The 24,880-nt window shown below is 37.5% G+C and overlaps 1 protein-coding gene across 2 annotated transcripts in view; it reads right to left on the bottom strand.

Annotated features, from left to right (window-relative positions):
* SGCZ (sarcoglycan zeta) overlaps positions 1 to 19,915 on the bottom strand; it is a 915,455-nt gene extending 895,540 nt beyond the window's left edge. For both annotated transcript variants that reach the window (XM_030832087.2, XM_060291683.1), the window contains exon 1: positions 19,080 to 19,915. In XM_030832087.2, the coding sequence (XP_030687947.1) occupies positions 19,080 to 19,118 (39 nt within the window). In that variant the 5' untranslated portion in view covers positions 19,119 to 19,915. The remainder of the gene's footprint in view (positions 1 to 19,079) is intronic.
* Positions 19,916 to 24,880: the final 4,965 nt, after the last annotated feature.

Here is a 24,880-nt window from a genome sequence, read left to right as displayed (position 1 = left end):
AATCTCTGATCAGTTCTGGTGAGCTCTGGAATAGTAACAAACCACTAACAGTCACTCATAAAAAGGATTATACACACTTTTATAGATAGTAAACTGATTAAACACATTTTTCCAAAAAATAAATAAATAAATATGTTGTGGGTCTGTGTTCAAAGTAAGATAGTGATGAGGCAGTACAAACATTAATCCAAAGATAGAAGTCATTAGTGTTCTCAAGAATGCCACTTTTCCTTCATGATGGCTGAATATTGGAAGTTCATGCTTGAGCCTGGTTTGAGCCTTCCTTCCTCAAGAGTGCATTTTTAATGCACCCTTGTAGTTTAGGAAAAAATGGAGCTAATGCCGCCCAGGAATGTCCAGAACATCTGTATGGCCCCATCTACTCTGGTACCCATTATGAGTAACATCTGCCCAGAGCCAGTAATTCCTTCCCTAGGGATAAGGTTGAAAGCAAAGGCATTTCCAGTTTCAAGAAAAAGGAAGTTTTTATGCACTACTTTATTCCAAAATTGTTCTAAAGGAAGTCGGCCATATCAAAGACCCTGTACAAGTTCTGTATCACCATACAGAATTCCCAGAAAACTTTCAAGAGGACTACATTGATATCACTACTGTTATTAACTCACTATTAAAGAAAATACAGAAAATATCTTGTTACTTTAGATTCCTGGAATTGTATCTTCTAAATGTCAAGTATTTTAAAGAAGTGAAAGGATAAAATATGGTTATAACAATTGCAGCTGTAGTAGAAATGGAGTTACTAACAGACAGAACACTAGAATTGGGAGAGAATAAAATTCACCTTTTCTTGAACTATTTCTTTTTATACAAGGCTATAAGAAAGTTGTGGAAAGATATTTGGCCAGGAGGGAAGATCAAAGGGGAAAGAATTCTACCATCATACTGAAGACAATCTTTTGGTAAGACTGAGAATCTTTTTACCTTTCAGGCATCATGTCCTGCTTATGTTATGTTACAAAATTAATAGGATCAAAAAAGTGACTATCATTACAGCTCATATTAGCCCCACAAAGCTGGGATAAGAACTGAACTCACTGAACTAACTTCTTGGAAATTTCAGTGATAGTGTCAGCTTGAGTCCCGTAACCGTAAGGCTGGACTCTCAGTCATGACAAATCACACCAATCCCAGGAAGGGCTAAAATCAAGGTCCTTGCCCCCCTTGCCCCGAACCCAACACTGAAAAATGTGGAGAAAATATCACCAGCAATGCCTTCTCTCTCTCTTTTTTTCTTTCCTAGTTTGCAGGCATTCATTTTTCCACTTGGTAGTTTTGAAATATCAGCATACACCAGTAGACTAGCTTGCCTACTTACACAAATTAAAAGATGAAATTCTCCTGTATAAAGTCTTTGAGCAAAGTGAAGCAATAGCAATAAAATTTACAAAACAAAGGCTCTGCATATTGAAGTGCTCTGCATACCAGAACAAATAAAAGTGTCATTTTAATTTTACTTTGGTAAACATACATGCAATAAATTCTATGTAAAATAAAGACCATTTATTATGTAATATGAATGCATTTTAATAAAATTTTGTTTTTCTATTCTATTTGATTTTGCTTTCCCCAATGGGTTGAGAGGGAACTTACTTATATATAGTTTTTCTTAGGTTTTTGATGAAAGCCTTTAGATTTTAAAACATCTCAAGGAAACAACATTGCTGAAAGCATGCATACATATAGGCAGAATAGCTATTTAATGCAGGCCTGTGTAAGTTTAAACAACCTATGTGCTCTATTATAAATAAATAAAATACCCAGAATCTGAGACTAGTTGAGCAAAAAAGTAGTTAAACTTGGTGAGATGTGAAATTAGGTTTTAATGCATGCAAAACACATTCCAATGCATATTTTTAGGTGTAGGCTGATTGGCTTTTTTCAGTGTTTAAAATTAAAAGCTGCCTTTAGGCAGTTAAGAACCTTTGGAGAGCTTTTGATATTATTAAATTCAAGCACTTTCATTTAGTTCTACCATGGAAAGACTAACACAAGTCTCATCCAAAGCTAGATATTTACGTGGCCAGCTGGCAATACTGTCCCATGCAGCCTGCTCATCAGCTTCTCTTTCTAGGGTGAACGTGCCACCCTTCTCAGGTGAATACACTCATTTTTTCTTACATCTCCATCATGTTTCACTCATGCTTGCCCGCTGTCATGAATATCATGCTAACAATAATAATGAAATAATAATTGAGATATAGATGGATAGCTCAGTGCCAATCACTGATGACTGTACCCACATAACTATCTCATTTTAGTCTTACAACCTATAAGGGGTAGGTACAATTATTTATCCAATTTTGCTATTTGAGGACATTGACATTTAGTGAAGTTAAGTAACTTGGCCAAGTTCAAACAGCTCACAAGTGGAGCTGGAAATGAACCCACGTCTATGTGGCTCCAAAGCTGAGCAAAGAGAGAGTGGGTGCTAAAATCAGCGTCTCAAAGGCTGTTAGGTCGTATTAGATTCCTTCTTCGATGAGAAGCCTGCAACTCATTTACTCCATGATTAGGAATTTTCCATGATTAAGAAAGTAAAGATCTTTTATACTCAAATTAAACTCTGTTCAATAACTATGGATTAAGTACTTTTTGTACAAGATACTTGGCTAAGTGGGTGGCTGTCTTCATAGTATATTTATTTATTAGTTATTATTTAAATTCATTTTTCTTCAGAGTTTAACATTCTCTGGATTGAACTCTCTCAGAGATTGTATGTGTGGGTGACCGTCATGATACTATTCTCCTTAACTTTCTCTTGTATTTCTCCAAAACAGTTTTGATATGTTTTACATAAACATGGAATTCTGTGATTTGTACAAAATACAAACTAACAATCTTGATTTGTCTGTGTTAAAATACACTGCGAGTCAATATAATCTATAAACTCTGATGCATCCGATGCAAAGCTTCTGCCGGAGGTTCTACTTTCATCTACCATCATTTATTACCTATTACTCGCAGGTAAAGATTGAATACCAAATTCAACAGATTGGTCATTTGGGAAAGGTGTGTTTTTCTTTTTATGCCTGTCAGATGGTGGTGGGAATTTTACCCCAGGATGAAGTATGACACTTTTATCCCAATAGTTTTTATTTATTTATTTATTTTTGCGGTACGCGGGCCTCTCACTGTTGTGGTCTCTCCCGTTGCAGAGCACAGGCTCCGGACGCGCAGGCTCAGCGGCCATGGCTCACGGGTCCCGCTGCTCCGCGGCATGTGGGATCTTCCCGGACCGGGGCACGAACCCGTGTCCCCTGCATCGGCAGGCGGACTCTCAACCACTGCGCCACCAGGGAAGCCCTATCCCAATAGTTTTATTACACAACAGGGCAAGTGTCTCGGGAGCCTGAGTGGATGACATATTTACCTGAATGTTGACTATTATCAACCTCACCCAGGTGCTTTACTAAGGAGAAATCTGTCCTGAGCACATAGATCATTTCTAATCACATACTCACGTGTGTCTCATAATGAATTTGGAGGAGGAAGAGCAGTAAGATTAGTATTAGAAAACAACTTTCATTTAAAGGTTAATTAATTTGACAAATATTTATTAAGCACCTACTATATGTAATGCACTTTTCTAGATGTTGGGGATAAAACAAAAAAAAATTAGTAACAAAAATAATTTGATGGTAGCTGTAAAGAGATATAAGAAATAAAATGTATTCATTTTGTTCAACATAACTCTTATGAGGATCATACGTATGGTTTTAACGATGCCTTTGAAATGCATGTACCTGTAATATAAACTTATAACTGACAAATACTAATCTTAAAATAATTTCAAGAACAAATAGAAAACATCCATCTACAAACACACTTAGCAGCTGAAATACTAGGAGAAAATCACTTTTCTCAATAGAGTCCAAAGAACCAGTACCGGTCCACGGCCTGTCAGGAACCGGGCCAGCATAGCGAGAGGTGAGCGGCGAGCAGGCGAGGCTGCATCTGCCGCTCCCCGTCGCTTTCGTTATGCCTGAACCATGCCCTCCCCTCCGCCCCCATCTATGGAAAAATTGTCTTCCACGAAACCGGCCCCTGGTGCCTCAAAGGTTGGGGACCACTGGTCAAAAGTATATACTAAAATGAGAAGTTTTTGAGTTAATTAATATATGAGGAATTGGGATTTCAAAAGTCATTTTTATAGCTCTCTTTAAATAAACCAATGTTTATAAAAATAGAAGTCTTACTCCAAACTTCTCGTTACATGGCCCTGTTCCATGAAGTAGGAGAATCATAGATATAGTAGCAAGCATGCCTTCTTACTAACAGTTATCTACAGCAGTGGCGAAGGGGGGCTGAAAATAGAGGAAGTGAAGACATCAAAACCACAGGGCTCTAGCAAATGGGTCCTGCCTCACCTCCACCTCTAATAGTCTGGGTAATGCTGGTTAGAATCAGAGACAAGTCAGGTCCTAAGCATTCAGTTTCTGGACTGTTTAGACTCAACTAGGCTATAAGCTTTTAGAAAACTGCATAAACTATTGTACACTGAAATAATTTTATTTGCTTTAAGAAGTAGAAGTCAATATGAAAAACCCCAGAGTTCCTCTGGATTTAAGAAGAGAGGGATAGTATTAAAACAGATTATTTTAATCCCAAGTGAGAGAAGTCAAAATAAGCTAGTATGTGTACGAGAAAGGGGAGATAGAAGAGGAGTAAAAAGCAAAATTTATTTTCAGGGGAATATAACAGGACTCTAGAAAGAATGGAATTCTTTCCTCTCTGTTGGGTTTCATTCTTTTTCAGCAGCAGAGTCCACAGCTGTGCACTGCACTTAGTTGACTGAAAGCTTATTTTCCAGCCATTTAAAATTCTAGCAACGTGCCTTGCAATAAACCTTTCTCTGCTCCAAACTCAAAAAAAAAAAAAAAAATCTAGCAATGCTAAAAAAAAAAAAAAGGTCCACTTTATCATCAGCTAATCCAATAAATTCCAACAGGGGATATACTGCCCCCTAGAATGAATATTTAAAATGTATTGAGACATTTTTGGTTGTCACAGTGATTGGGCTGGGGGTTGGGGGGGAGAAGACTAAAATCCCAGCAATGTGTGGAACAGTTGTGTACAAACTGGGGCTTGAATCCTAGTCCGTTGTACACATTTTTAAAATAAAAGTTAGTAAATTTTTACACAATTAATGAGCTGTCCAGGAATACAACATCTATATAAATGGAAAGAACTGCTGTCTTTTATTTTGTTCAGAATTTACCAAGAGGTCCTCAAAACTTCAAAAAAATATCATCAGGAAAAAACACTCTTGGAATTTGAGTGGCATACACATCTCTGTCGATCTTAAATTGTAGCTTTTGCATTCACTGTGTCCTAGCATTTACATTTTGAAATACACAGAACCTCATCAGATAATGCTTTCCTCTTATTTCCTTTTATTTCTCTTGTATATTGCAATTAGGGCATGGTATTTTCAAAATTATGTGCAAGTAGATTATACTGTGGAAGCACTTATAAGAGAATTCTAAAGGGGGCTTTGTAAAAATTATTTGCAAGTAAGTTATATTATCAAAGTATTTTATGAGATAATTTTAAAGGAGGCTTTATAAAAATTATTCACCATTAAAAGTGAATATTGGATCCAATAGGGTTGAAATCAAGTTATTTCATCCATATACCATGGAGAAGGAATTTAATTGGTCCCACTTGGGTCAGATGTATCACCATGCCTCAATTAGCTATAGTAAAGTAGCTAGACTCAAGAAATTAGAAGGGCAGGCCATCCCAGCGATGCGGACAGACAGCCTATTATAGATTTTTCCTGTAATGTTACAGGTCTGGCACAGGAATAATCATAAATGATTTCATAAATTAGGTCACTTTCCCCGACTAGCATTACCCACTTCCAGCATTCCACTTTTCCCTTCCCTATTCCTTTCTCTACACTTACAAGGTATTTGTTCTGTTCTCTGATTACGTAGGACCTCATACCAGGCCCCTTCATTCATTCAATTATTCACTCCTTCATTCATTTAATAAAACTTCTAAGCGCTTACTCTATGCCAGGCATCCATCTAAATACTGGGAATGAAGTGATCAAACAAGATCACTGACTTCACGGAACATATACTTTATAGCAAGAAAAAAAATAAACAAAAATATTTTTTACAACTTACTTTGGAATGTGAAACTGTCACTAAGAGAAAATGAGACGTTATGATATGATACGGAATACCTGGGAGGAATTTCTTCCTTTTCTGTCATGGAAAATATCCTATCCTATGAAAAATGCCCCCAGAGTCCTGCTCGGCTAGCAAATCTGATAAGTAAGTTTGCACTAAGATATTAATGCTCAGAAATGATTTAATGTATTAGCTTTCAGCAGCAGTTACCTATCACAAAACTAGAAAAGATTCTTTGCAATTATTTATTTTAGCACCTTCATTTTACACTTACAACAAAGAGGCTGAAAAAAGGATGAAAGAAATACACATCAGAAACACTAACCAAAATAAAGATGTGTAATAGTAGAGTGCTTTAGTTAAAGGCGATCTATGTATATTAAAATCAGGAAAAAATAAAATTACCAGAAATAAAGAGGTCATTACATAATGATAATGGCCTCAACTCACCAGAGAAATATAACAATTTAAATTTATACATATCTGATAACATAGTCTCAAATATATAAGGCAAAAGCTAAGAGATCTGCAAGAATGCCATCGTAACAGGAAATTTTAACCTATCTCTTTCATAATTACAGCTTAAACAAACAAAATAGAAAGATTAGGGAAGGTGAAAACTATGTAAATAATAAACTTAATCTAATAGGATTTGGCCTCCAACAAATGAAAAGATACACGTTCTTTTCAAGGAAACTGAGAACATTTATAAAGATTGAACTTCTACTGGCAGTTAAGCAATTTTCACCAAGCCTAAAAAGACTGGTTATCATACCAACCATTTTTTCTACCACACAGAATTTAGTTAAGAATGTAGAGTGGAGTTAAATATACAAGTGTGCAGAAACACAAAGAAAGAAACAACCATCTCTTCCTGGATCTAGGTACCAGTCAACAAGCAGAAGTTCTTTCAGCAAAGAAGCAGAGATGTAGTCTAGGCAAGTGAATATAAAATATTATAAAAGAGGAAACGGAGCTGGCATGATCAAGGAGAAGTGAGCTATTCGGTGACATTATTGTAGAATGTGTGTGTGTGTGTGTGTGTGTGTTGGAAGGTAGGTAAGAGAGTGGTCATAGAGCAATCTCTATATCACGTTGTATCATGTTGAGGGGTATGGACTATAAAATAAGCAACAGGGAATCGACAAAGACTTTTAAGCAGGTGAGGGACCAAATATTATTATCTTATCCTAAATGGGAAATCTGAATTGTGGAATGAGGATTGCTTGTCGAATAGGCTGGACAAAGGAAGATCAGTTAGAAAGTGTCAAGAACCTGGCTGGTCCCTTAATAAGGAATAATCTCCCTTTGAAGAACTATGAACAGATCTTGCTTCCTGGACTTCCCCATTCTTATAAATTACGTTTTCTTAGGAGATCCCTCACTAGCCATCGTTATCACCAGCCATCTTCAGTGAGATATTGGTTCCCCATTCCTACTTTGAAATATGCATATCTAGGTTACCTCACTCTTATTAGCTCATATTATAAGTCCCATAGAACACATCTGTGATGACTAAGTAGCTTTTACTGAAAGACTAAGGATATAAAAATAAAATAACTGTGAAGCCATCTAACCAACAGCTGAGATTTACAGGTCAATAACAAACCAGTTTCATTAGCTGTGATGTGCATTTCAGAATACAAACACCTTGGCCTATATTTATTGAGATTTCTTCATATTTTTTTCTATGCCTCCCTGCCTGGTTAGGTGGCTTACTCTGTTAGCATATGGTCCTTGGGCCACCTCTCAGAGACCGAGCTGTCAAATTCCCAGAGGCATATAAACATGTTTGACTATAAGAAATCTGATCAAAATGTCAAAAATACAGAAAATCAGCTAAGGAAATTGTCAAACATAATTCATGGTTCTGGGACAGTGTAATGCAAAGATTTCATCAAGACAAAAAAAGAAACTATAAAATGAATCACAATTATCTACAAATGATCTGTGGCTCCCTTCTCCCAACCTGAACATTTTAGTCATAGTTAATCAGTGGCTGCTATCAGGTCTAGCTTCCAGAAACCATCTTTTCTTCATTTTTGAGGGTACCTTTTTGCGTTTCTAGAAACCTCTAAATCCCTTTCTATTCAGCATCAGGCCCAGCCTTGGTGCGCCCATTTCCATTCTTTCCCACCTTACTCTGAGATGACTTACTAAGAATAAGAAAGAGAATGTATAAATCCCTTAACAGTGATTCCAACTATACCCCTAACACTAGGGCCACAACTGCAACATCGCATTAGAAGTCACTGCAATAAGACCAGCATAATTGCCAGAATAAGAGAACATTCAACAAAAATTCAGAATAAAGAAGATGAGAATTTGATCTAGGGTTTTAACAAAAAGCGTAAAAGGGGAGAACTCTGGCTCTGTGGTATGATGTACTTGTGGATCAATTAGATGAGTGGGATGAGTCAACGGGATCAGAAGAAAAGGATCCCAAGAGCACCAGCGGGGGTGCTTAAGTGAACGGTGAAACACTAAGCGAACAGAGGAGAAGTTTTGTTAGACTGAGGTGAGTGTGAAATATCCAGAAAGGGATTTCTAGAGTAGATTGTTGAAGACTAGGGAGGAGGAGATGCATATGGTCTTTGGGCCACCAAAGGTGTAAGGTGGATGTGTATTATTGCGTATCATCGCCTTGCAAGTAAAAATAGAAGCTATGAGTAGATAAGACCACTTAGAAAGTATGTATAAAGAGGGACCTGAAAAATACCATGGACAAAATCCCAGGCAATAGGAACTTTGGAGCTTAGGGTAAAAAGTAAAGATTTTGAGAGTGAAAGATCAAATTGGAAGAGTTCATATATTGCATTCCCATTGAAAATATAAAAAAGACAAATTCTTGCTAAGAATTGGGTAATGCATATATCAAAGATCTATAAGAGTCACGTCTACTAACACCATAGTGAATCACAGGTTTTGTAATGTAATAATTTAGACACTGGATTATTTAAACCAAAGAGAAAGAGAGAATTACCAGTTAAGTCAAATGTTTTTGGGGGAGGAGCATCATGTTTATTCTGTTTACTTGGAGTCATTCTGTCTTTTTCAATTAAGCTTTAAACTGCTGATAACTTTCCCAAATTTTAGTTGATGTTTCTTCTTGTCATCTTCATTCATCCATACTCCAATACTATTCATCGTAAAACAAGAAGTGGAAAAAACAAGATCTCAATCTTTGGATTTTTGATCGCACTGTGCATGTTGGAATACACTTAACGTACAGTTCTACAACTTTGAATGAGCACTGAGTTTAAGGTAAGATGGGTAGGGCATCTCACTAAACATCAGAAAATGAGGCAAAGAAGACAAAAAATTATACACTGAGCATGATCACAGATAATTTTGACAATTATGTAAGTCTATGAAACCAAGTTAAAGTATAGCATTAATTACTTAATCTTTTGAGATAGAATATCATTGCATATAACGTTACATTTTTGGCATTCTTGAATCATATTTTTCCAAAGGTTGCCGAAATTCCCTTCAAGTGTGTATACATATGAAACAGGTATTGAAAAAAAATGACTAGTTGTCAATGCTAAACGCTTTAAAGTCAGTTGTGTTTTTATTTATTATGTGCAAAGAGCTCCTCTTGATTTAGGAACTAAGTGAAATAAACATATATGTAGCAACACAGCAGTATTTCTAAAATGAAATAAGGTTTTATATAGTAATTGGGCTCAGACGCAAATGAAAGATCCTCACTTGTACTCGCCACCTGCCGAAAATGTGTTTAACTAATCCAGCTGTATATTTCACATACATAATTACTAAATGCTTAAAATGTCTCCCAAGAATGCTTTAATAATGAGGACCTTTATGATTAAGACACAACACTATTCGTGGAACTGCTTGCTCTTTGAACCATGACACAAGCGTGAACTTTAAGAAACTTGATGAGATAAAATACCTCAAAGTCCAGCTGCCTCTGCTGCCTAGAGCAATTCAACTGATTAAAACATTGATTTTTACAAAGCGAATCTGAAAAAGAGTTAAACAATATGCTGATTCAGATGGGCTCATTTATTCTAACTTTTCTTAAAATAATGTCACCACACGAGACAAAAGTCATAAGCATTAGAAAGGCAGAGATTTAGAAATGTAGATGATCATTCTACACAAAGGCCAAATTTGAGAACATTAAGAACTAATAATAATGATTTAAAACAGAATGTCTTAGAACAAGTAGAAGTTTCGATACCATAAGTGCTAAATAGCAGTCTTGGGGTGTACAGTGAGTTTCACTTTGTGGCAAGCAGGTTCACAAGTAATGCAGCTATTATGTGCAATGGAAATCATGCACACAGCATAACTGGATATACATAGCGTGCATTCAAACTTAAAACTTTGTAGCCCCTGACAAATGGAAGTAAATGCCTACAGAGGTATAAGCTGCTCAGAAGAGATGAGAAATACTGAGGTATGTCCACTGAAACATTATGAAAATAACTGAGTCTCTGCAAAAGGTCTTAATAATCTCTAAGTATAAACAAATTTATGGCCACTAATTCTTTATGAAAGTATTTAAGAATAGTGGGAGAAAAACGTATTATGAGGCTAGGAATTAGGTTAAGACACAAGTATACTTGTTAGAGCTGGGTCACAAACTTGCCTCTGAGCTTTTTAGCAACTAAGGCAAAGTAGAAAACACAATCAGTTTTATGATGAAAAAGATTAAGATTGAATACCAACCGGTTACTTAGAAGCGTAACTAATTCTGGTACTCAGACTAGATAGTATTTCTCTCTCATGAGTCTCACATTGAGAGGGATGTGGAAACCCAGAATGTAATTCAGTAAGTCTTAGATAAGCAATTTCTTACTTGGATTAGTTAGCTTCTCCTTCTGACTTGGATTTTAAAAACCCTCAAATACTCTGAGTAGGTAGAAACTTGTGGAATTGCAGTGATAACAGTATTTTCCCATTCATTACATTGATTTATTAAATCATGTTTCACAAAAACACTCTTGCTCATGGCAGCTGAATTGGTTGTTTCTACCCAAGAAAGAATCAAAGGCTCTTTTATTCAGGTAGATAATATGTTTTTTTCTAGCCATTCTAAACAAAGACAGACGTCTAAAAACCAGTATGAAAAGAAGTAAGATAATGATAATGTGTGGGTTAATATTGAAGCATTACATGCCTCCAGCAAAGAAGATGATGGTAGGCTCTTGCCTCTCTTGGATTTAAGGTTGTATTTCTAATTATTTAGGAGTAACCCAGAATGTTCGTACTTTACAGCCATTAATAATTCAGCCGAGGCACTGACAAAGCAGGTGTGCTTGTGTGATGCACTAAGATTTTAAGTCAACCTGATCTCCCACCCAGAAGCCAAAGCTCAAATCAACTTGGCTGTGTACTCTTCATTATGTCACAACCAGTCACAACTGTGTTCTCTAGAAGGATGCCCAAATCTAGCTCTGACAATGAAAGGGAAGAAATTAGAGAAAATGATGGTTCTTAGGCAGAAAATATGTGTTATCATACAATCATACCATCTAGTTAGACCCTTAAATGTTGAGACTTGCAAAGGCTTTGAAAAGTGTTCTTCAAAAATGGTGTTATTCAATATTGATCCCCTTAAGAATATAAAAGAAATGTCCCTCCAAAATAATGTTCAGTTATCTGTATATCTTCATTTGTGATTGTTGGTATATTAAGTCTCAAAGATTGCCAGTGAGAACTTTAGTTTTATTATGGATTAAATCATCTGGTATTTATTTCCAGGTTTTGGGGCTATCATAAAAGCTACATACATAATAATAGTGTAAGTATAATCATTTAGGTCTATTGTTTTTTCAATTTGAAGACTGATACTAAACATACAACAAGCTGAAATGCCAAAGCCATGTTACAGGTTAAATCCAATTTATGGCCCTAACAAAATCAAAATTATTTGCAGTGATTCAAGAGGCAAGAGAATGAGGAAGACTCGTGGAGCTAGACAAAATATAGAGGGTCTATTTTAAAAGACTGGTACAAAGTTATGAAACTGTTCCTCAGTGGCCTAAATTCATGATTTATCTATCACTTTCTCTTAGGTTTTATCCACAACCATCAACCAACAGTAATTTGACCCAAAGTAACTGATTAGGAATGAGAATATTCGTTAAAAAAAAAAAAAGAAAAAGAAATAACACTTCTTCTGTAACAAGAATAAATACTATGAGTATGGCTCAAATACTGTCACTTTTCTTTGAAACAAGAATATTAGAGAAATTCAGTGAAAAATATCTACCATAAGAAGTTCTACAAACATCCTGGAATTCTAGCCTACATATAAGAGCATAGTATTTGGATATAGAGAGCATAGATTTGAGTTCTTATTCCATTTTTTATTCACCCTGTGATCTTAGGCATTTTACTTGATTTTTCTGAGTCTCCATTTTGGTACCCTTAAATAAGAATATAATATTCAACAGACAAATTTACTATGATGTTCAAATGAGGCTATATTTGGGGAATAAAAAGAGCCATATTAACTTTATTTATCAATTTGAAAATGATTTTCTCCCAGGAGGGCACCAAAATGTCATTCTCAAAAAAGTATTCAGAGCCCTAGACTCTCAAACTTGGAAGATAGAGATCAACTGGTCCTGAGGTTTTTACTTTGTGTTCCTCAGTCTTACAGTTCTAGGCAATGTCCTGGGGTCAAGTGCAGGGGCAAAGGGGAAGTGGGTTAGACAGAGCCCCCAACCTCTCCTGCCCCCGCCAGAACTGCTCCCCTTTTATTGGTATTAGATATTGCACTTGTTTAGAAAATTCTGTTTGAACAGGTTCTTTAGCTGTGGCTAAAAATGATTACAACAAAACCCAGGAACCAAATCCAATTCCTACCTTGCAATACCACCATCACCTGAGAAACGTATGATACACCCAAGGGGCCACCTCTGGTTGATGGCAAAGCCAGGGTTTAAACAAGGTCTTCTAAGTACTCCTTCAACAAGATCTGTGCCCTTCCCACCATACCAATCAATCCCCTTAAAGGTTACAAGCTGTTAGATTTGAAGTGAGAGATTTAGTACATTGGGGTGTTTCTGACTTCCAAATGCCACTGAACTCCATTTTGGTGTGGGGTGATTGTTTCAATTAATATCTAAGGCTGAAGCTTCAGCTCCTGTTTCACTGATGGGCATTGCCATGGCAATTAAAGCTCTTCTGGCTATATAATGAAATCCTTTTTTTAAAAAAGATTTCTGATCTCAACTTGGCATAGACCACTCTAGATAACCTATTTAATTCCAACAAAGCAGTATAAATGTTCTAAGATCGGATAAGGGCTTACAGCATTTTTCAGTCAATCTACGAAAATATAATTTAGGAGTATCAAAAAAACTCTCAAGACACTAGCACAGTTTTTAATTTTTAGGATGGGAGTCTCTGTAATTCTCTTGGAGGGATGGTAATCCTTAAGTTTGTTCATTCTGTGGTTGGCCTAGAAGTCTCTAAAAAGTTTCACTGAGGATATAAGATTACCTCATGCTTCTAAACATTTGCCAAGAAAAAGAAAAGACTTAGAGTAAAATAAAAACTTAGATGTTAGTATGTTAAAATCTGTACTTGTATAAAATGAGGTAGCTCACTTTTAGTCACATAGAGATTTAGAAGCTAAGAATTTTGTCACAATCAAGCACAATTCTAAACAATTAAAAACTTGTATTTTGACACAAAACATTTATTCATTTATACAGTTACCTATTTAAATGCATATACTCAAACACTTCACAGAGATTTGAACAAAAGTACATGGTCATTTTCCTTAAGAACTTAAAGTTGTAAGCTCTGCTAAATCGTATTTTAGCTGAAATTCCAATACAGTACAAGAAACACCTCACTAAATATTATATAAAAGGCAAGACCCCAAAGACGCATGTTGATTTATTGTCTTACAGCATGAAGCCATCTTGTGTAGCTATGATTTTGAGTTCATAAATCCTAAAATATTCTTTTTTACTGGGCCTTCAAAATTTGATGTATTTTCAATTGGTAAAGTCTGGAGATCAGCAAAACTATAATAGCCAGTACAGAGATTGAAATATACACTTGGTGATGACAGTGGCCCACTGAATATGTCTAAAATTATCATTTGCACAACTTCCCTCAAAGGTATTTTTCTTAATTCTCTTTCCACTTATATCAAAAATGTTCCCTCATCCCTCCTAGTCATATAAAAGAATGAATGTTTCCCTAGGGCTACTTGAAGTTTACTTTAACTTCAGTGAAACAAGTCTACACTCTGCACACAAAGAAATCAAGGTTAACTGTTTCTCCATCTTTGTGACTGGTCCCTGTTATCAAAAGAGAATTGGAACTTGACCTGGATGGACAAAAGTTATAATTCATTTAGATGTGAAAGAGGTCAAATAATTCAGTACTCACAATTATGTTTCCTTATTCTAAGCCAAGAAATGAATATATAAGGCAGGTTGCTAAAATTATGATGTTTGTTGGAGAGTACTATTTTTCACTATGGAATGACTAACAAAAAAATACCACCTACTTACACGCATCACAAAGCCTCCTACACTGCAGTAAGCCGACTTTCCTGGGCTGAGTGGTTTATTGATGAAGCAAAAAAAAAAAAAAACATTTTTAGAATTCTTCTAAGTGCCAACTCTCTTACTTGATTGAAATTGTAGAAGAATGTACTATGAGACTTGGTTTTAGACCTCAGCATTTTTCAATCAACCACTTGTTTAAACGCCTATGCATTCTTTAGCTAGATTATCATTTCTCACCGTGTACTTTCTTAATGACCCAGTTGTATTATTCAGGGAAGCTTTTACCTTGCAAGTTTCAAGCTCTTGGTAAATGGAATTTTATTTAAATGAAAGAGATGAAATTAAACAACAGTGACTGAACTATATTTAATTAACTCAAACAAGTACAATTATATTTATTGAAAAGTTGTCTCATGCACCTCAGGATTAACTATATAGTTTACAACTATATAGTTTATAATTTTGTACCTTAATTGATAATTAAGAAAATATTCCAGAAGCATACTGTTTATGTTCTACACGTAATGGAAAAATTCCATTTTAACTTTTAACTTCTAGCTAATCATCCCATTTCCTTTAGTGGGAACAGTCCTGACAAATAAATAAATAACAGCTGGTATAATACTGCAAAAATTGTACCATATTCCTGATGTGTTTTATGTTTTTGATCTCAAAGCAAATTACAGTTATCCACAAATATACACTTAGCATCTGAAAGCTTAATTTCTTGATTGCTAAATACAAGTGAATTAAAACATATTTCAAAAGCTAAGTAAAAGAATCGCCAAAGACATATGTGTTACTTAAACATACCATTTACTCAGCCTAATATCTCTTACAAATAAACACTACAAAAAGCAAATGTATAAGTGCCAGCTCTACAAATTAGTGGCATTCTGTGTTCCAGTGCCTAAGATATGTAGTTTAAAAGAGGGCAACCCCGGGGCTAAAATAAAAGCTGAAGTTATTCTTTTAAATATCAACTACTAAGAGTACTCTGTAACTCAGAGATATTCCAGGACAGAGGGTACTTTCCTTAATATCAATATTCATTAGCACTCACATTTCCAAAGCAGTCACCCATATGCTGAGTTGTTTGATGTTGTTTCTTCTTGAAAACAAACACCAGGGCAAAATCCAGAGTAAAGTTATACATTTATTGGAGAAAGAAACAGATAGAGATCAAAGGGAAAAGAAAGACCAGAATTCTTTGAATGAGAACTCGCTCCCTTCGCCACTGATCTGTTTCATCAGGCACGTGTGTGCAGAAGAGAAGATGAAACATGCATGTCTTCATTTGCAAGTTTTATACAAATAAGTATATGTTAGTTTCCCACCAGTAAATCTTTTAATATGCAGATTAAATTTAGTCTTATGATAATGACAGCAATAGCTTAACACTTAATTATTGAAGCTTACCTTCAGTTTAAAAACTTGCAAAAAGTAATACTATTTACTAAACAGCAGTTTTAAAAATCCATATCCACACATGCAGCATAGCAAAAAAATACATATACTCTCTGTTAAAAATCTCATAAAGAGAAAATAGTCTGGCACATAGATGAAGAATTAGCAGAATCTTCCTTTAATGACCTAAAACTAAGCTAAATGGAATTCTTATAGTATTATGTACATTTATTTATCCATCAAATCCCAGTGAACACTGTTTTCCTTTTCATGTATTTAAAGCATCTCAGAAACTAAAGTACTTATGCAAATCTGTCTCAAAGTGAGCATCCTTGGAGCATCCTTGGATCACAGGCAGAAAAGCCAAAAAGCAAACAATGTCAAAAATAAGTATCCCCAGCTTTTTTCTCCCCTCTCTCCACATGAGGGACTCTTCAGCAAGAAGCCACCAGAAAATAACTTCAACTGGGATGGTCTAGAAAACCCAAGCCAATGGATTCTGCTGATAAGAGGAAATCCAGACAAGTTTTTCCACATGTAGTGCACCCATCTCTGCAAAGTGTATATATGCCAGAGTGTAAGTGTTTTAAAGCCTCCTTGTTCCAGGAGTGTAGTCAAAAACATGACAACACCAATTTTATTTCTCAAACTGGAGGATCTCAATGTTTTCTAGTAAGGTTTGACTACCTTTCCTCTCTTGCCAGTTTTGACTTTCCACAGCATCGTGGCCCTCACATAATTTTTCAGCACCCTCAACACATCTTTGCCTCTGACATTCCTTCATTTCTTCCCCGTAGGTCATTGCCCAAATGTTCCCTTACACACAGGCTCTTCCAGTTTCTACTGAGTCTAGCACATTCTGGCTGTGAGAAGCCCTGAGTGAATGCAAGCTGGGATCTTCTACTAAACTGACAGAAGTTTCCACCGTGGGTTTGCTCTTTCACTGATTTAAAAAATTTAGTGATGCCAGGGTTCAGAGGGGGATAAGCTGGTAGGAAACTAATGGAATATCAGGGAAAGTGATCACCCCAAATCATTTTTCCCTTCCATTTCCCATGAGCAAAAGCTTGTCTCTGTACCATATTCTATTTTTAACAAAAAAAAAATAATCTGGATACTCTGCTTCTGCACGAAATGTACATCACAAATGTTGTTCATGTACCTCGCTCCCAAGAGACTGGGATGCTTGGGAAAAGGCAGCAAGAGATCCTTTCAAACACAAAGGCATTGCGTCCTACCTTAGTATACGGGTAATAGGAGACCTCTTTTCCAGGCCAAGGTCTACGGATGGTGACCTTGGCCGTAACACAGAAACTTATTGTTCCCCAACTTTAACTAGGGCAACAAATATGTCTCCTCCCTATTTGCTTTTTCCAACAAACCCCGAGTCTTAAATGAAGGGGTGTCTTAGTTCTTCTAATTATCTTCCTCCACCCCACCTTCAACTACAATGGGTGGCAGGGCCAATTCTCTCTCTGTGCCTCCTTTCCCTAATATGCAATTTAGAGCACCAGGAGATTTGGGGTGCACGTTCCAGGAGAACCGGGCTCCTGGGTGGGCAAGCTCATGCGCTGTGGCCAGGGCAGAGAGCAGGCTGCAGACGAGAGGCTTTTGCCCTCTACAGGGGATTTTTCTCCAGCTCTTTCCTCTTACTGGGCAAACCCATTTTCCTGACATTTCTGGGAAAACCTCTGCTAGCGAAGCTTCCCCAGTTGGTGAGGATGCGTCTGAAAGTCCTCACCTGAACAGAGTCCATCTGAACTGATCTCTAGTGTCAAATAATCCCCTGAAGCAATGGAGTAGAGGGTAGAAAATGCCTGCGGGTAAAGAAGAGGGAAGAATAAAAAGAAAGGATGCTCCCAAGCACTGCCCCCTTTCCTGTTTTCTCATTTACAGTGAGCGGGACATTTAAATGATTTTGTGGTTTGCTGATTTTTTTAAAAAAAATTTTTAATGGGCACTGCAGCGGTGCTCATCGCTTTCTTAAAGCCGTGCCCACAGACAGAGGGGTATACTGTCAGCCTGAACGCGCCTGCCAGCCAACCCCTCTCTGTGGAGCCGGGGACCCGGGAGGGAGAGGGTGCCTTGAGAGGACCCAGCGGAGCGGTGGGGGCAGAGTGGGTTCCGCGCGGGTCAGGACAGCTCTTTCTCCGACAGTGGGAAGGATGCACAGAATCTCCCTGGGTACCGCTTCCCGCCCCACTCCTTTCAGCCCAGATCCACTCCCGCCTCCCCAGCCCCTCCCCACTCCCCCAGGCCCGCTCTGCGCTGGGTGCTCAGGGCAGGCACGTTCGCTGTGCTCGCGTCCCCCGGGCCAGCGGGGGAACCTCTCCAGTCCCTTCGATTGCAGCGGGTCCCCCCACTGCACACGAGTTCGCGCCCAGGGCCATGCAACTGTGGCTGAGACCGTGTCAGTGCTCGCGGGAGAAAGGGGTCTCATGAAGAGCCGGAATGATAACGAGCCGTCGCTGCAGACGCCTCTGTACTGAGAATTTCTGAGCGGAAAGAGGCTGGCCCCGTGTCGGGCCAGGGGACAAGCAGCTCGGAGCGGGAAGAGGAGGCAAAGTGGCCGCGCAGCTCGGGCAACTTTGCTGGGCAACCAGGCGACAGCGGGCAGGGACTGTGCCGCCCGCCGCCTCCGTTTCCCGGGCGAGGTTAACGGGCACGCGGCGCCGGGTCTGGTACCCAAAGTGCTCCTGTAACTGACGAGGGGAGGACAGGATGGCTGTGGCCGGGAGGAGCAGGAGCAGGCGTTGGGGGGGGGGGGTACCTGGCCCGAGAGTGCACGCCGAACTCCAGAAAGCCGCCCTCCATGCTCGTCCTCGGCCCTAGGAGGGGCGCCCGGGTACACTTCACCCCAAATGCCCACTCGCCGTCCCACGGGGCCACTAACTATTCCAGCAGCGCAAGGAAGAGGCAGAGAAAAAAGACAGACAGGAGAGCAAGAGAGCAGGCGAGGGCCAGGAAGGAAGGAACGACGCCAGCCCCGAACATCACGTACCTTGAGTTCCTCAATGTCCAGGTTTGTTGATCTGTCCATGAAGCGAAACTAAAGGAAGTGAAAAGGAACCGGGCAAGTTGTACCAAAAAACAATCAGTCTTTTAGTTTCCAGCCTAAACTCAGCTTTATCCTCCTCCAAGCCCTGGCAGCATCTCTCAGTCTCATTCTCCGTGATCACGCCGCCTCCGCCGGTTAAAAATAATAAAAATAAATAAATAATAATTATAATTCACTTTGTTTTACTTCCTCAAAGATTTAGTGACAGGTGATCTTTACCGCGGTGCAACACAGCTCAGTGGAATCAAGCGGGGGGCGCGAAGGGGGGCGGGGGAAAATCCACTCTAAGATTTTTTCTTCTTCTGCAATAAGCTTAGAAACCAGCGAATTGCTGCATCCCAAGAAAAAAAGCTGCTTCCCTGGACAGCATCATGCGGCAAATTTCAAGCAAATGTGTTCAAACTGAACAGAAGAGTATATGATAAAAGCCTTCCTCGGTCAGGCTTACTCTGGTAGCTAATTTAGCACACTGTGAGTCCCAAGCTTCAGCAATGATCAATTTCCGTGGCAGGATAACCAAATCCCCGAAGTCCTGCATAGACTTAAAAAATGTCTTGCAGCTACGAGGTATTCTCTCAGTGGGGAAAACAAGATGATCACGTCTGAAGGGAACGTTCTCCTTTGAAGGTTATGCTAAAAGAGTTGAGAGAATAGGAGGTGGCTCCTACAGAGGAGAAAAAAGAGAGAGAGAGAGAGAAAAGCCAGAGAGGAAGAGAAAAATTTTCCTCCTGCTTCGCTGTTTTACTGGACTTCACCACCAGGGGACTGACTTCACTTCTCTCTTCCCACAGCCAGCACTAAGGGGATTTCTCTCATCTGTCAAAAAGCAACAACTCCTCTCCAGACAAATACTATGCTGCTGGGTCTTAAAGACTGTCCTCTGCCCAGAATCCACTAGGCGACGAGCCTTTTAATTCATCTCGCATGTTGCCTCATCTTGTTCCCATAGATCTGGGAGAAACGCATGAGTGCATCATACACGTCTTTGCTTTACATCACTGCAGCTTTCAGTGTCAGCGACTTTTTTTTTTAAACGTAAGACTTTGAAAGAAAGTGACAAACAGAGGAAATGTCCTGTGCTGATGCTTAGGAGAAAGCAATCTTTTATCAGAAAAATTATTTTTTAAATAGATCCTGACAGGTGAGTATGCTTAACTTGTAGGGTGTAGATGTGGGGAAAGGTCTCATTTTCTTCATTTGAAGGTCTTAGTGTAAAACAAGCTTGACTTTTTAAAAATATTTTTCATTGAAGTATAGTTGTACAATATTATGTGTTATAGGTGTATAACAGAGTGATTCATAATTTTTAAAGGTTATATTCCACTTACAGTTATTATAAGATATCAGCTATATTCCGTGTTGTACAATATATCCTTGTAGCTTATTTAATACATAATATTTTGTACCTCTTAAGTCCCCTACCCCTATATTGCCCCTCCCCCCTTCCTTTTCCTCACTGTGTAAACCACTGGAACAGATAAATGTGTGTTCTCTATATCTGTGAGTCTGTTTCTTTTATGTCACAGTCACTAGTTTGTTGTTCTTTTTAGATTCCACATATAATTGGTTATGATACAGTATTTGTCTTTCTCTGACTTATTTCACTTATGAAAGCTGGAATTTGAAGGGATTTAAACAGTCTCCTCTTATTTTATTATGTCACATAAACTGGTGAGACTTAAAAATGTTTTCAGATTCAGAAAATAACTGAATAAATAATTACCTGTGTTTCTAAAAAGAATTTTTTTTGTTTTGGATTTACATGGGCACTCGATGTGTCTAGGCTCCTGTCTCCCGGCCAGCCTCTCTGACTTTATTTTCGCCCTCTTCCCTCACTCTGCTCCAGCCCTGGTCTACCCCGCCCACCTGCCGTTTTTTTCTGCCACTGGCTCTTTAACACCAGCTCTTGTCCCTCAGTCAGGACCACTGCTCTCTCTCCCTCTGCTCTTTGCATGTTTAACCCTCATGCTTCATGAAACTAAAGCCATCTCTTCAGAGAGGATTTTCCTCAGGTGGATCCCTCAGACCTTCCCCTCCTCTGTCATCTCTTTGTGGCAGTTACTTGCTTTCCCATTATTCCATGTGCGCATCTGTTATCTTTTTGTCTGTCTCCTCTAGCAGACTGACTATAAGCTCTGGAGGGCAAATTCTATACCTTTCTTATTCGCCAATATATCCCAAGAATTTGGCACAATATAAGTCCACAAATATGTCTGGAACAGATAAATCTTTTACAGTTATTTCATTACTGTGGAAAAACCTCCATGACTCCCTCACTCCTCAACATGCAAAGACCACTTCTTCCCCTCCCAGTCTGTAGCTCAGCTTTATAATCAAGCATGCAGAGTTCTTCAGTTTTCACCTAGTCTATTCCTTAAACTTATCAAAGCTAGCTTTCCTTCAAATTTTGACTTGTACCTACAGCTTTCAAGGCTAGCATCAAGTAGCCAACAGTCCATAATTAGTGGAGCTGAATTTCAAGTTCTCAAAATAAATTTTAAATGTTCACTTTGTATAATTATTTTATATAATACATGATGAAAAATAATAAGGCTGCAGGTGGAGAATGAATGAACTTATGTAAAATGTATGTCTAAAAAAGATCTTTTCTAGCAATGATCAATAATAGAACATTAATAAACATCATTACGTATGTTTTTTAAAAGTCAAGTTTTTTCCATATAAAGTAATTTTACATTCCCTATCAACTTGTTATTGCTTAACTTTAGAAAATTGAATATAATCAGCACATTTATTTTGAGCACATTAACAAAGTGATACTATCTCTGAGATAACTTTAAAATGTGCAATTGTGAAAACACAGTTCAAGAAAGATATCTGCAAAAATAAACATTAATGTCTGAACACTATTCAGAAAGGGGAGACTCCAGAAAGTTTCTTAGTAAGGCATAAAATTATAGTTGGAAGAAGTGATATTGTACTAAATAATAAAGGATAAGCTTAACCATATTTTTTAAAGTTGTATATAGTCATATATAACGACTTTAATAATTTTTTTTTTTTTTTTTTTTGCGGTACGCGGGCCTCTCACTGCTGCGGCCTCTCCCGTTGCGCAGCACAGGCTCCGGACGCGCAGGCTCAGAGGCCATGGCTCATGGGCCCAGCCGCTCCGCGGCATGTGGGATCTTCCCACACCAGGGCACGAACCCGTGTCTCCCGCATCGGCAGGCGGACTCTCAACCACTGTGCCACCAGGGAAGCCCTAATAAATCTTTAGTAATATGAAACTATATCCAACATTTGATGTTGACCAGACTGACATTATATGAGCTACAGAAACTATAAGTGATTTCCGAAATCACTTCCAAATTTGAGTCTAATTAAATGTCTACAAAGCAAGAGACTTCAAGTCTTTTACTATTTCATGAATTCCTATGCAAATTCATTAAGCTAAATACTCCTAAAATTAAAAAATGAAATTGATCACAAAATATGGTTTTCTGAAATATATTTATATAACCTTTCAAAGCAATCAGGACCTGATTCCACTTCAACTGGCATGTGATTAAGGGAGACAATGTAAGAAAATGAAATAACTTTAAATAAATTTGAAATAAGGCAATGGAAAGATGGAGAAGCGAACTGAGTTAAAGAATATTATCTAGATGTCCTGAAATCACAACATTAAGATGAAGAACAGCTACCCATGGCTGCTCCAGGAGATCAAGTTGGCACATGGCAGGGTATGTGGAAGAAGCAAGATTCAATTTTAGCAAAGATGTATAATTCACAGGCAAACTGCAAATAGCAATTACAGCCCCCAAGCAGGGGGAAGGCAGTTTGGAAACACCTGCAGGTCATGAGATGTTACATTTCAGGATCACTCATCCGTGGACACATTCATCAATGTCCCCTTCTACCATAAGGTATCAAAGGAAATGTACACAAGTCATTAGGAGCTTCTTTATTTTAACTAATTTACACAAGTGGGAAACAGAAAGATTCCTTTTTTTCTAATAGACAATATAATTTTTATTCATCGTATATGCCTGAAAAACCCTTCTACAATTTTCAATTTTATAGGCCTTTATATTCCCCTCTCCCAAATCTCGAGCCAAATTTAAAATTTTAATGCTTTATATTTTGTGTATCTTAGTGTACTACATAGTAAGATCATATTTTATTTACATTTTCTGTAATTATTAAAGGGATAAGTAATGTGTTATGATTCATTAAAAGAGAGTAATAACTTATTTACATAGTTGCCCCAGTTAGCTTCTAGTGATTAGCATTTGTATTCATATGATCTAGACACTTGTCACAGAAAAGGTTTATTTCTCAAAAATGTTACTCTTCACTCCATGATGTTTTAAAAATATGCACTAGAAAATTCAGAAAATATAAAATACTTGGTTGTTTTTATTTTTATATAAGAAATGCAACTGTTTTTATGTGAATAGATGAGGAATAATAAATTAAACGAGCTATTAGCATTTAATAGTGTGATGTAGTGGAAAGGATATCCTTTGGCTCTTCCCACAAATGATAACCTTTATTATAACATAGATGTATATCTTTTATTTAAAAAAAAATCAATGTTGAAATTATGTTACAATAATTTCTGCTCAACTTCAACCTAGGTCATGTTCCTACTCAAAATTTTCTTCAAGGAAAAAAAAGGAAAAGAAAAATAGGATTAGCTCAGACAACAAGAGAAAGCAAAGGATAAAGAGAATAAGAGGACAAAGACATGCCTGTTTATGGCTTTTGGCCATAAACAAGAAGCCAGAATATAGAATTAAAGCTACTAAAAAATCGAAACTGGGAACACATCTCCCATTCCTTTTAGATTTAATGGCGAAAACTACAGGCAACTGCATATATTTAGTTAAAATTATACTTAATTATTTAGCCACATATGATTTTAAAAGTACCTCAGTCATGAGAATACACATGCTTTGTATAGCATAGATTAGTTTATCAAAGATAATGGAGAATTTTCTTTGCAGAATTTAGAGATTTGTGATTCATGCTAACAGTTTTAAAAGCATCCCCCAAACCATTATTTAGTGCAGCTCAGAGTCATGAACATTGGTAATTATAGTTGGAAATTTTAAAAACAACCCACATCAGTGTTAAACTTCATATGGCATATAAGAATTAGAAACATAACAAATCTATGGAAAAAAAAAAAGCCTGATCAAAACTTGAATTAAAGTTCACAACAAATGCATAGCAGTTAACACTATAATACAGTAATAATTAAAACAAAAGAGAAACATGCCAGCACCAAAGAATATCGCATTACTATTATATAAACACAAATAAATGGGGAAGAACGATGTCGAACTCTTCAACCCAAAGGCACTGTTGATCCTCAGTGCACTTTCCCATCAGAAATGATTATCAGTTTACATAGAAGCTTTAAAAGGTCAGAGACAGTGAACCCTAAAATTATAACCACACACCAAATAAAATACAACTGCAGAATCTGTTAAATTGCAACCTTCACCCTCAGACCCAAAATCTTTTACTATTAGGAAAAAAAGGAAAGCCTTTGGCTTTCATTATGTATATTGACTGTATAAGTTAGTTCATTTAATTTCAAGAGCTCAATTCTTTAGCAAAACTAATCTCTATAAACAGGCTTAATATTAATTTTTTAAACTAACCCTTTGGACGGAAAGTGACTTTTCTGAAAATATTTTTTATTCCAGCAGAAGAACCTGAGACTCTTAGGCCATCGCCATATACACAGTGATAAACCAATATAATACCTACAA

The sequence above is a fragment of the Globicephala melas genome, chromosome 21 (genome assembly GCF_963455315.2).
Source record: "Globicephala melas chromosome 21, mGloMel1.2, whole genome shotgun sequence".
NCBI lineage: Eukaryota > Metazoa > Chordata > Mammalia > Artiodactyla > Delphinidae > Globicephala > Globicephala melas.
This window is presented reverse-complemented; position numbering and strand designations above follow the sequence as displayed.